This window comes from Perissodus microlepis, chromosome 5, assembly GCF_051167445.1.
Source record: "Perissodus microlepis isolate ML-2025 ecotype Zambia chromosome 5, ASM5116744v1, whole genome shotgun sequence".
Classification (NCBI taxonomy): Eukaryota; Metazoa; Chordata; class Actinopteri; order Cichliformes; family Cichlidae; genus Perissodus; species Perissodus microlepis.
The window spans coordinates 13,475,093-13,488,915 of NC_140465.1; the positions used below are offsets into that span (position 1 = coordinate 13,475,093).

Here is a 13,823-nt window from a genome sequence, read left to right on the forward strand (position 1 = left end):
ACTGCACTGGCAGATAAAGTCGCCCCCTCCCTTTCCTTCTGCTCCTCCACACACTGATCTTCAGGGACTTTTAACAGCCAGCGTGGACCTCATGTTTCCAGATATTGCAGATCCCATTGTATTACTCAAGGACTCCCAACCTGCTTCTTATCAGCCTTGACGTCTATTTTTTCTCCTTTTCCTTTTCTGTAATCCAAAAGGAACAGGTCGGCTATTTGTATCAACTCAACCACAAGTGCCCAACTTCCATCTGAGAGGGTTGTGTTTCTGCAGTGCACATATGAACACATAAACAGTGCACCGCTCTAATGGGAATGAAAGTTCTGGTAAACTTAAAAGGTCTTAAAATGTTGGAATAGACACAAATATTCATCCACTGTAGTTTTTCTTACAAAAAAAGCATGCACAACCCGAAATGTGTTGCCTTTTTCTTTTCTGTTTGCTTTTTTGCATAGATTTAAAGTTTGCACATCATAACGTTTGTTTGAGGAGAAACTGAAACCAGAGGGAAAGCCAGCCTCAGAATGTCTCTCGCTTGACATGAGGACAGAAGGTCATAACCCCCAAACATGAGTTTCCTTTGGTCACTGTGTTTTCCCAAAGGATAAAGTTACATTTGAACCAGTAAGCTAATCCATAGCTGCTAGCGGCAAACCGGAGCGAGCCAGACCACACAACAGTTCAGGTCAGAAGACTTGTTGACCTTTTAACTACATTTCTCTCCCTCAGACAGAAGAAATCACAGAGAGTGCACCGCCTAAAATCAACACAGGTTAATGTGAGTTGGCTTAGTTGCAGTGCACTGTCTGCTACTGTCTGTGGCATAGTTAAGGTTTGTGGAAGGCTAGATAGTGAGTGAAACTATACATTTGTAGCAGACTCACTTTTACATTTCTATAAAAATGTAATGGGATCATGAAACTGGCCACAGTTCAAAATTAAAAGAAAATTATTAGGCCTCCTATGTAATTGAAAGGTTTTGTGTACATTTTCCCTTCTGTTTTTAACAGAGCAAGAAATTTTCAACACAGCATTTCTAAACGTTCTTGTTTTCTTTAGAAAACATAAATTATTTCTATTTGCACGCAATTGCAGAATTTTTTTCACTAAAAAACACCCCAAATTTCCAGGGTCATTATAATTAGCAAGCAGACCTTTTTATTGAGCCACAGCACAAACCACCGCGGTGAAATGACATGCTTTAACTTTGTAATGCTCAAAGCTTGTGAAATCAAGTTAAACCTGAGGGTTATCTTGCAGTTTACACACTGTATAAAAACTTCAGCAAGAGTTTGGCAGTCGCACAGAAAGCATCGTGCCAAAAAATAAAATCCATTAAGACTTGATAAAAAAGGTTGTTGATGTTCACAAAGCAAGAGATGGACGTATAAAGTTATAACAATGTTTCCAAGTGTCAAGATCTGTATTGAAAACTATCATCAAGAAATGAACAGAGCCACACAGTACAGAACAAGACTGGTAGAAGTAAAAAGCAAAACATTTAAAAGACTGGAAAAAATAAAATAGTGAGAGATGTGAGAGATGTGTGTACAGACCCCAGAACAACTGCAGAGGACCCACCTTAAAACCAGACTCAAGTCTGCTAAGGACAACCCAGAGAAAGATTATCCATACTGGAAGTGCATCCTTTGGTCAAGAGAGTTGGAACTAGAGCTCTTTGGCCAGAAAGACGCTTCTTCACTAAACATACCTCACTGCACTCTATCAATTTTAATATACGCCACAATGTATACTTGTACACATGTGCACTTATTTATACGACTGCTATATCCTTCTGGGATTCATAAAGTTTCTCTGATTCTGACTCTGATTCTTATGTTTGAAGAAAGAAGGGAGCGGCGTACAACCCAAAGAACACTGTCCCCACAGTGAAACGCAGTGGTGGGAGTGTTACGCTTCAGTGTGTCTCGAACTGGGAATCTTGTCAAGATGGAAGAAATTATGAAGACAGAAGGCTATGTGAAGATTTTTAAAGGAAACCTCAAGCAGTCACCACCAAAACTGGGTCTGGGTCACCGTTTTTCCTTCTATCACGACAACAAACCAAAATTATCGTCGTTCCTGGTGAAGAACATTACTGGCTGACCTGCACAAAGCCCTGTCTTTAATCCCATTGAAAATCTATAGGGTGAACTGAAGACTAAGCTCCAGGCCTGAAGACCAACAAAGCTGGAGGAGCTGGAGAGATTCGCCAAAGAAGGATGGACCTGGCTTGGTCAGGAGTCACGAGTGAGACTTGTTGGAAACTACGATAAACGACTGCAGGCTGTCATCCAACAAAAAGGCTACATAGTTGACTATTAGCACTGGGGGGGCTAATAATTTTGACTAGTTTTCGGTTTTTGTGAAATAATTTAATTTCTGTGTGCAAAGTAAAATAATGTAAGCATCCAAAATAAAACTAGAATCTTTGGAAACGCTTTACATTTCACAGGGGAGCAATTTTATGTTTTACAAGATTTTTGTGGTTATATGTGTTGGAGAATCCTGTGTATCCACATTATTTAAACCAAGACTACATGGGAATTATAGGCTCAAGCTATGAATATGCTAAATGCATGCACTCATCCCGTGGCCTTTGTTGCAAGTGTAGCTATGAAACATAGGTTTGGCTTTTTTACGCTCTCTGACGTTGCAGTGCTATATGAATGAATCAAGTGATCTCAGCGATGACAAATCAGACAAAACCACATTCACTAACGTGTCTTTTCCGCTTGTATTTCTGGGGAAATGCATATTTACTCAAATCACAGCACCCATATAAATTTATATCATATGTACTTCCAGCCTGTATTACACAGATTCAGTTACTTAAATGAATGTGAAAGCATTAAATGTTTTAAGCGAGCTCATGAGTATATTTGTGGCAACACTGAAACTGCTCTCCACATACACAGACCTCGTGGATGCTTTTTTTCCCCCCTTGATAATTTTACTCAGACTGAAATGCAATTGCCGGTTTGAAATGTGTTGCCTTACGTAAGTAATCACACTGAATGCTCCACTTGTGTTTAAGCGCCGAAGTAGGAGCTTGACTGGGTCACTGCATTAGAAAAAAAAAAAATCTCAAATACAAAAGTCATGTGCCTTTGATAAGCATCCCAAGTCAACTGATCCCTTTGAGGAACTGGTAAAAACGTGTTGTTTTGCAAATTTCTAACAAGATCCGCTCTGAGGCATCAAAGTTTTGTGGATGACCTAAAATCATTTACAATCTTAAAAAAACAAACAAACAAACATCCAAACTACTGTAAATTGTGCTACGCCATCAAATACAAAAAAGTCTGAGACTCTCCGAGTGATAATCGTGCTGTTGTTCCTTCAGTGTTTGCTTCACTTTGAGAGATAAGCACCACTGTAATGTTTAAAAGTAAAAATCATTAAAGTTTCACGCTTGTCGCAGTTTTCTTATTTCATTCTTGTGTACTTTGTGCATCCAAAAGCAACACTTCCTGCTATTGTCTGTCAGACGCAAGTGACTACACAATCTGTCGCTCTCTCTTTCTTTTTGTCTGCACGCGTGCAAACACACACACACAATGTCCACAAACCCCATCCCCTCCCTCCTCTCTGGAGCTTCTGGTGCAAGGGGAGCCCTGCCAAATAAGTTAGTTTGTGTGTGTGTGTGTGTGTGTGTGTGCGTGTGTGTGTGTGTGATAGGGCAGAGCAACTGTGTCTTCTCTGAAACAGAGAATTAAGGGTAGCGACTTCGAAAGAGTGAGAGAGAAAAAGAAAAAAAACTACAGCGAGATAGTTCAGCTCACATGAGAGGAAGTGCAAGACACAGAAAAGTCAGAGGGAGCTGGTTGTGTCAAGCAGTTGACTGTGACTCGCTTTGTGAGCGCACGGTTGGGCTCCGGCGCTGCAGCACCACCACTCCCCTGTCAGAGCAGGAGCTATCTTCTCCCTGAGCTTTCCACTCCGTCCCACCACTGCCTCCTGTGACTGACTGGACTCGCTGTGGGAGCACAGAAGGACCACTCGCTGAATGTCAGCGCAGAAAGCCGGTGAGCTTTTGCACATTTTCTATTTTCAATCTATCTGTGAAGGAATAATTAACAGCTGTGTTTAAAAAAAAAAGAGTCTTCTTCAAGGACTGAATGTAAATGTATCACCAGGAAAGTATGTCAGCCTTTCATGAACTTAGGAGTGGATTTTTAGTTAAACTTGCAGATGTGGACGTGGTTTTTTTGGTCCAGTTGTTGGACAGTGGTTTTAAGTGCTAAGAGTTTTGGTTTGGCTGTGAGTTTTGAGAAGATTGGGTTTGTTCTTAATTTATTACACACACTGTAATGTATGCAAACACTTTAAGATCATACATGTTTATCAAATGCCCGGGAAGGACACTGCGGTTGGGTAACAAGGATAAATGATTTCTTACTCCATTTGTTTTGTTTTTTTCTGGCTTTATTTGTTTGGTTTTGGACGTGCTGTTTCTCGGGATTGGGAAGGGGAGAAAATTGGAAACAGAACCAGGCACCCTGGAGACTTGGTGTGTCCACGAAAAGTATAAGAGTGCCTAAAACAAGTAGACAGAAAACAACAGTCCCTCGCTGCGATGAACTGCTGGAGGAGACAGAGCGATAGAGAAGAGACGGCGAAAAGGTGGAAAGAGATTTGTTTGACAGTGAGAGTTGACTGGTGGCACAGCAACCAAGGATATCACGAGTAAAGGAACATTGAAAATGTGTTGACATGACAAATCTTTCTTTTTTGGGGGGGGCTCATTTGTAGAACGCAGGTAAAGTTAGGGGGGTGCACTGTACAGCAGGTTTAACTTTTCACCACCTCTTCCTTGTTTTCGTGCACTGTGACTCTACATACAGTAAATCTTCCTGCATAAGATGAAACGCTGGCTTCGGCCTTTGGCTCCTCTCACTCAAAACACTAAACTTTGGCTCTATTTTTACTCCCTTGCGCTGCTACACATTTAGAGACTCAGCTACGTGGTTTTTTAGGACTATAAATCAGACTTTAATTGCTCTGCTGTCTTTAAAGTAATGGGGGACATGACGGCTCTTTACATAGTTTTGTTTGGCTGAATTAAAAGAGAAATTTAAAACTTGTAAATTGAGGATTTATAGCAACATGTGGAAGTTCATGGACAAAATGATTAATTAATAATAATGGATATTTGTGGCCATTTTGAAAGTATATTGGAACGTGACAACCTATTTGATTTGATTGGAGAAGAACAAAGTGCAAAATGTGAAATCAAATTTGAGAAGACAAACAAGTAGATGAACTTGGTAGTTTGTGTTTCTGGTGCTGTGATAAATCATCAGAGTTCTGGTTTGTTTGGTTTGTAAAGGTCGGGGGGCAACAAGTTAAGAGGCCACGGTCTTCTAAAAGTGGCCTTCTGGGACGTCACTCTCCCTCTCAGTTTCAGACTTTGTGTCTGAGGCCAAAGGAAGGACTGCTAAAAATGTTTCATTTTGACATCTGCGACATTAGTCTTGCGGTCTGCTGTGGCTTTCTCTAAAGGTTTCACCTGAGGTCATTGTTTATTTTTGGAAATCTCCACCAATAATTTTTGTTTTCTGATCAAACCCACAACACATCATTTGTTTTTGTGGATTTGCACCGGCCCATTACATTTTCCAAGCTGCTGATTGAGAGTACCGTAACTTGGCTTTACGGCAGGCCAGAAGTGCAGCAAATCAGAGCGGCTTTCATCAGGCCGGCTCTGGTCTAAAGAGGGTTCTTCATGACAGGAGAGGCTGCAAACTGGAGTGAAGTGAGCACTATAAAGCAATGAGGAAGGACGTGTAGAGAGCCTCTAGTGAGTGTCCTTTTGTAAGCTCAGGTCGTCTTCTTAGGCTGTTGTTTGTTTTGATTAATAAAAACAAATGACCCAGTCATTAATATTTATACTACCATCTTGTGGAAGTGTACTTTTACTGCAAGAGCCTGATCTGTGGCGGCGTTGAGCTGAACTGGAGGAAGTAGTTTCATTTGAGAGCTTCAAAAATTTCAAGACCAGATCCAAAAAGCTCTCATAGCAGGAAAGATTATATATCTTAAGGGTTTTGCTTTCCTCTCTGTTTAAATTTTTATGTAGGCAACAGCATGGGTTAAAAGCAGGAGGAGGAGAAATGCACTGTGGCCACTGCGAGCACAGTTCCACATCTTAAGACCTTTCTTTCAAGAGCAGCAAAGTTTACAGAACCTTCAGTAAAATCACCACCTCGCAGGTTTGTGCAGCCTGATATGCAAAATGCGTTAAAAGCCACATTGAACACATTGTCAGAGGTTTATACACTGCTCCAAACTTTGAAATGTTTTTCACACGCGCTCACAGAGGAGTGTGAAGGCGTCACAAAGCGACACTTTCCAGTGTCACAGACAGTTTCCCAAGAAACCAGGCGAGCGATGAGCGCCGTCGCTCCCCTCTGTGGCTTTCCTACGCTTTGCTGTCGGGAATGGAAAGGCTTTAGAGGCTGCACCCGCCGCTGCAAGCGGCCTCCAGCAGCCTCCCTTGGTTCAAAGTTACCACACAGCTGCTAGCTCAAGCTTAGCGAGGCCCACCTGAACACGTGCTATGGTTTATGACACAAGTTTGAAAACCACAATTTTACATTGAATACACGATTTTTGTCTTTTTCATTTTTACTGGCTTTCATTTAACTCGCTTTTGCAAACCACATTAACAGCTTAAAGCACCATTAATTATGTTAAATTGATCTTTTTAGCCACTTTGAGGAAACAAAGCAAGCTATAAACACAACACTAATATATCACACTTTACACTGTGGGCCATAAACAGTCCACTTTGATTTTAAGTGGGCCAGACCAGTGAAACACCTTCTATCAGTGTAAAGAAGGGGAACTAAAATTTAGTCTATCAGATTTCTTAATACAAGAAAAATAAGTACAATTTGGACAGTATGTCAAATTTTGGGGCTTAAATTGTGAGACATAAATGTGTAAAATTAACATCACATTTCTGTAGCAGATAGTGAAAAAATAGGAGGTTTTCTGTCATTTAATTGTTTATCTATCTATTTTCCAGTGGGCCAGCCTGGAGTCTTTGCCAGACCGATTCTAGCCCCCAGGCCTTATATTTGGCACCGCCCTGTAAAGTGTTGAAGCATCTTCATTGGCTAACTTTTATCTATCTGATGCTCCTGCATTTGTACTTAACAGTAGATCATGTTAGCTTTTATGATAACATACAGCTGCACATGAAAAAGAGGCTAATGAGAGTTAGCGTTAATCTAAACAGGAAAGTGGTGCAAAACCAAAGCAATGAGCCTAAAGACTGCAGAGGTTGGAAGTGAGCACCTCATTTGAGGTGGCACACAGCAAATATTCAACCCTGTGCTGCTTGAGCGCGTCCTGTTTACCATCCCCTCATGCACACTTTCTGTCAGTTTATTGCATCTGCTAAAGTCTTTTTGTGGGAAAACTGGAATAACTGGCACAGTAGTGAGAAAAAAAGGAGCAAACATAAAAAATAAACATATCAGAATGAAACAGAAAACTGGATAAGTAAAACAGACTGCACATAGCGCCATCTGCGTGCATGTTTTCCTTCATGTCGAAGCACGTTTCTGTCTACACAGATGTGTCTCTAAGGTAGGATGACAAAAAAACAATAATTTATTGTTGTTTATGGATCCTCTGCTTCCACCTATTTTCAGGAAATCTGTCCGACTGATAACTCCACACATTCCAATCCCAATCCCAATAATGTACTGAGGTATTTCCGTGCCTGACCCCTCCAATATCATGCACATTATCCGCATCCTGTGGTCAGTATCAGACAAAGAAATTACACTTGCACGGTGAGCAACAACAAATTGCCAATGGGCGTCTGTTTCTGGTAAATGAGACCTGCCATTTTTTTCACCCTTTAATCACTTTTCACTCTTCCTATCTTTTCCTTTTTCCGTTCTTTCTGGCAATCTGCCCTGCAACTGCTGCTCCCTCCATCACCGTATTGCCTGACTGCATTCCTCTCATTCCTACCGGCTTCCTGTGACTGAATGAGGAGCAAGCCCCACCGGCCACAAACCTCCACCTTGAAGTCCTTCCCATGTATCCCGTATGCCATTTCACTCTATCGCTCCCTACCAGTGTTTTCCGTTTTAATATCCTTTTGGGAATTGGAAATTGAGCCCCGATACCTCGCTGACATTATCACTTTATGCCAAGGTGAGGATATTTTTACTGGAGGGTCTAGTCAGACCCCACTGTCCAGAATCCAAAAGGTTTGCATGGTGAAATCTAAATACTCAGTGCTACCAGCAGCCAGAGTGCTCGTTGACTGCAAAGGCAACAAAGTGATGCTGTGAGGGTGGAAAGTAAGAAGGGAGAGCTCTACTGACATCTGTAGACAATGTATTAACATAAATATTAAAAAATAAAATCATTACCAACCTTATTAGACTGCAAATTCCAGCTGACAGTGATCACTGCCAGCTGAAAGAAGCCTGTTTTTGCCCTCCTTAATATGAATAATGATGTTTTAATAGCAGCTCATGGAATGATTTAATAAATCCAAAATAAGCTAATTTTCTGGCAAATGTAATTTTAGTAGCAACCGTTTCCAATTGACCTCTATATCTGTAAATAGGAGAAGCTCTGTCTGAAGCATGTGCTGTTCAAACTTGAATCAAATTCAATTTGCTCGAACGCATCTCAAATGATTCAGGCCACAGTCAGCCCCGTGACTCTGGGATGGACTGGTAAAACCTGCCAAGAGTACAAGGAAAAGCACAAAGTGCTGTTGATAGGAGGTTTTTTTTAAATTCTCAGGCCACAATTTTCCCTTTAGGTACATAATTTAACAACCACAAATCTACTGACTCCATCATAGGACCAGTCTGAGTCACATGAAATGGAAAAAAAATAGAACTGACCTAGTTCGCTGACAGTTATCAGTTGTTCTCTCTGTGATTAGTTTATGTTAGGTTTTCCAGTTATGCTGACTTAATCTGGATGAACATGGATGCAAAAGAACGTGTGAGTATTTTTAGCGATAAAATAGCATATTGCTGTCCAGGAGAGGAGAGAAAGAGACATAACGGCAGATATTTCAAGAAAACTCTCGATAGTATTTTTTATGATATAGAGAAAAAACTTCCTGAACAATGTTTTATTGATGCTTACAGCTCTGGGACAGCAGCATTTGTGGGTGAATGTAAATAAATAAACTATCAAAATGGGAATCTACTGAGAATTTCCCTGGAAACTTTAAGGAGAGTAAGAACATGTCATGGAGTGCAACTATCGAGTGCAGCTAGCGATGCTCGGCTGAGTCATTTGTGTACTTTTGGGTCACACATCACCAGCTGCTAGTACAGTACTAGGCAAACGTCTTTAGTCATCCCTCATTTCTTTATATTCTGAAAGGAATATTGGAGATAAGTGCAGTGATTCATTGAAACATGAGCAATCATACACGGAAATACAGCAAAAAGGCAAACACAGAGTTTGTACAATTGTAATGAGCTTGAAAGTCGGTTTTTCAATAGGCCACCTTTAGTCTTCCATACTGTCTCCACTCTCCAATCTCTTACACAAGACTTCTTATAATTTCTTTAAGTACTCTTCAGGAATAGTTCTCCAGGCTCCTTCAAGGACATTCAAAGCTCTTATTTGGATGATTGCTGCCTTTCGTTCCGTTAGACTTGTTGCCACTGATTTTCAGTCCTGTTCTCTTGTAATTTAGCATACCTCAGCCTTCACTCCCTGTTTCTTATCTATAAGAATGGCTTACTGAAAGCTTCTGGTAAGACTTCAATGAACAGCAAATGCATCAAGTAAAGGTCCAGGTGCATATCTCTGGTCTTTGCTGGATTTTTATTTTTAACTCTTTTTGTTTTACCTTCACTTTAAGGACACACTGCACAACATGCTGAGATGAGTTTTCAGCTAATAGTTCTTTGGGAATCACTTTGTTGGTGCAAAATTATTATTTTATGCCTGTTAAACTGTTGTCTTTGGCATTTTTCATCGATTCAGCTAAAGAAATTGGTACAGATTGTATATTTTTCCAACAGGCTGCTAGTAACAAATGCCTAAAAACACAATTTAAAACCGGTTCTTTGATAAGTTGTCTGCAATGCGTAGAAACAACACTGGTTCATCTCTTGTGAAAGGTGCCTTTTTATGCTTGAATGGGTCAGTGTTAAGCGGCTTAAGAAAAAAAACCCAAAACAAACATTCACCTGAAAATGATCAGGACTGGATTGAAAATGAGTGGAAAAATCCACCAATGTCCAAAGAAAAATTCTGAAAGACCTTTGAAAGCCTGGAGAACTATTGCTCAAGACTCACTTTAAAAAATTAAATAAAATTTTGGCTCCTTGGAAACAAAATAAAAACATTTGAGGGGTGACATATGGTATTGACTTTTTCATGGCTTCACAGCTTGGTGTGTGTTTAGCAGGAGTAATTTTCTTGCATATTTTTCAGAGTCCTGTGCATTGTTCAAGTAGCTCCTTTTTTAGGTACTAAATCATCGGAGGCTTGGCTCTTGCTGTCAGAGATACCTGGGCTTGTCCCATTGTTGTGAGGACCGTGGAGCACAAACGCATGGTGTTGCTGTAGCAACGATATCACAGTCTATTACTTTTATATTATACAATGTGATATATCTACTGTCCAGTGAGGTTCACATGGTGGTCAGATGACAAATTAAAAAGTAAAATTAGCAGTTAGCAGTTAGCTAAACACAGACTTTCATGGTTTCCAGGTCATTTCTGTGGTCAGATTTACATGTGAGATAACATAAAACTGCTCCAGATGTGCACGATGTATTTGCTATAAAACTGACACATTCAAAATAACTGTTTAACTATTTGCACAATCTGATCATTAATAAGGCAAAAACAACATTTCACCTGCATTGTCATCTTGCAGCAAATCAGCAACTGCTGTGTCTACATAACTGCACATCAAACACAGAAAGTTATTCATCTTTATAGATGTATTGTGAAAGTCGTTAAGGATCGTGTTAATCAACGTTACGGTAGTTTCACTTTACTCATTGTTAAATTATGCTGTTGCTGTGGGGATGTGTAGCGTGGCTTTTGTTATGTCACCAGTGGTGACTCATCCTATTGTATTTCAGTCAACTGTTACCTACTGCGATACCTGCATTCTGTTTTTGGAAGTGGAACTTAGTAACAATACATGCGTGTATTTTTTTTTTTTTCCATTTTTAGCCTGATGACTGTAGCTACAAGTCTTTTTGACTGATGACATGTCACGGTAAGTAGATACACTCGTTGACCGGTTTATTAGGTACACATGTTTAAATGCTCATTAACACAAATGTCTAATCAGCCATTTGAATGTGAAGTGGTTGCTGGTACCAGACAGGCTTTTCTGAGTATTTCAGAAACTGCTGATCTATTCCACACCATCTCTGGGGTTTACAGAGGGTTTTGTCAGAAGTCAAAGGAAAAGTACCACACTGTAACTGAAATAACCAGAAGCAGAAGACCACACAGCGTGCCACACCTGAAAGCTAAGAACAGGAAACTGTGTTTACACTTCAAATGGGCTCACTAAAAGTGAACAAAAATAGAACATTAGAAAAATATCGTGACTTTCGATTTCTGTTGTGTTAATCTGATGGTAGGGTCAGAATTTGTTGCAAACAGCATGAACGCATGGATCCATCATGCCATGTGTTAATGGTTGCGGCTGCTGTTGGTGGCATAACGATGTAGAGGATATTATCTTGGCAACTGGCAACAGCCTATCAGAGTATTGCTGCTGACCAGGTCAGTCCCTTTATGACTGCAGTGTAGCCATCTTCTGATGGCTGCCTCCTGCCCCATGTCACAAACTTCAAATCATCTCAAACTGGTTTCTTGGATATGGCAATGAGTTCACTGGCCTCCACACTCAGCAGACCTCAATCCAACAGAGCACCTTTGGGATGTGGAGATTGCGTCACGGTTGAGCAGCTCACAAATCTGCAGCAACTGTGTGACGCTGTCACGTCAGTACGGACCAGGGAAAGTTTCCAAAACCTTGCTGAATGGATACCAAGTCCTGAAGGTAAAACAGGGTCCAACTCAGTACTAGCAACGTGTACACAGTGAGCGTTTCTTACTTGTAGCACAACAGTTTGCAATATAGCATAAAGTACAGGAACAACAAAGTGATTCAAACTGATTATAAATCTATGTTGAAACGGTCTGTGGATATATCGGTACGTTTTTTCACGTTTATGCCAGATGTAGAGCAGAAGACGCACACACAGACACACACACAGACACACACACATCCGCATCTCCCTTACCCCGCGGAGTTCAGCAGATGGAGCCCGCACACCAGCAGCACACACGCGGATGAAAGTGAGACTTCAAGCTGGTTTTATCAGCAGTTTCAACACCGACAGACGAACTCGGTGAGGAGGAGACAGATAAATAGAAAGCAGTGCGTGCACACTCGCTTTCTCTTACATAAGTTGATTACCGAGACATTTCGGAGCGCGGAGGTGATGTTATACTGTACGTACGCACGTACGGCTTAGACAGCGGCGCGCGTTCACGGCTGGAGCCGTCGCTTTTGATATTTTTACCTCGCGCAGTCAGATAACTGTCACAATAACGGAGGAAAAACCCCGGCGAAGATGACGAGGATAGGCTGTTGGACTGTGCTTACGTTCGCCCGACTCGGTGTAGCTGCCTCGTAACGGGATTTTTACTCCCACCTGCCTTTGAAAGTTTCAAATACGTCGCTTTTGAACTTCACCTCCAAAAGGTAGGCGGTGTTTACTTTCTTAAAGTGTTCTGCAAAAGTAGCTAGAAAACGTGGTAAATGTTCTAATTACTTTTTAAAAAAAATAAATAACCCACTGTCACTTTATTACTTTCTTGTGCACGTAGCCGAACTACTTACTGTGTCCACACTGTTGTATTGTGAAAATGTGAATTCAATTTCAGCTCCTCTGTTTAAAAAAAACAAAACAAAAAACACTACAACAAAAATCTTTTGACTTCAGTCCAAAATCTGCAGGTGTAAATCCTAACATGATCGTGATGGTTATACACTTCAAAAATCGCTGGTGTACAACTGTTTAAAAACTGCTAAAATTACTATTATTATTATTTTAAATAAAGTGAGTTTCCATGTCTCGAGATCATGACCCTGCTATGGAAGTATTTAACAAAGAACTGAATGTGTAACAAAAGGTGGCACGGTAATCTAATCTGACAGACAACATGACTATTTTAGGGCGTTAAATGGGGCAAATAAGTGTGCAATTATTGCGTTAAGGCCTCATTGTGAGTGGTAGTGTAGAATTTCCTGTTGGATCTATATCTGCCCATAGCTGACAAACTCCACTGCTCATTCACTACTAGGAAACAAATGTTTGGTTGTGTGATGGACTGTGGGCTGATGTGCTTTAATATGAGAGAAGTCGTGGAATAAGAAAACAGTTCAATCCCACCCAAGCCCCTTCAGTCCAGGGAAAATAAAAGCACACCCACATATACACACCCACAGCAGCCATGCTGGTGTAATGGTCTCATGTGTCCAGGTTTGCTCCCTCTTTCACCACGGGATGAGGTCATAGCCTTTAGTGCTGTTACAGAGATACAGTTACATTAGTTTAATGTGGGCCGTGCCAGAGGAATCGACACCACCTACACCCCGCGGCCCCTTTCTGTTGCCTTTTAGATTTCTCTGCTCGCATCTATGTCCCTTTGTGTTTACAAAAGTGTATCCCTGAATAAAGACTTTGATCATATTGTATTTACCAGGCCTTGCTGTTAGCTTATCACCTTACCTAAACTATTCCCGTTGGCCCACAGGCTGTGGCAGCACATGGGTTA

At 40.9% G+C, this 13,823-nt stretch overlaps 1 protein-coding gene across 2 annotated transcripts in view; it reads left to right on the plus strand.

Moving 5' to 3' along the window:
- Positions 1-3,665: 3,665 nt before the first annotated feature.
- The window catches only part of LOC146386728 (histone deacetylase 7-like), a 39,608-nt gene continuing 29,450 nt past the window's right edge, over positions 3,666-13,823 (plus strand). The window contains exon 1 of one of the 2 annotated variants that reach the window (XM_084927982.1): positions 3,666-4,028. In XM_084927982.1, the coding sequence (XP_084784108.1) occupies positions 4,010-4,028 (19 nt within the window). In that variant the 5' untranslated portion in view covers positions 3,666-4,009. Of the gene's footprint in view, positions 4,029-4,049; positions 12,748-13,823 lie in introns of those variants that run through there. The other variant, XM_084927983.1, reaches the window with a different exon arrangement.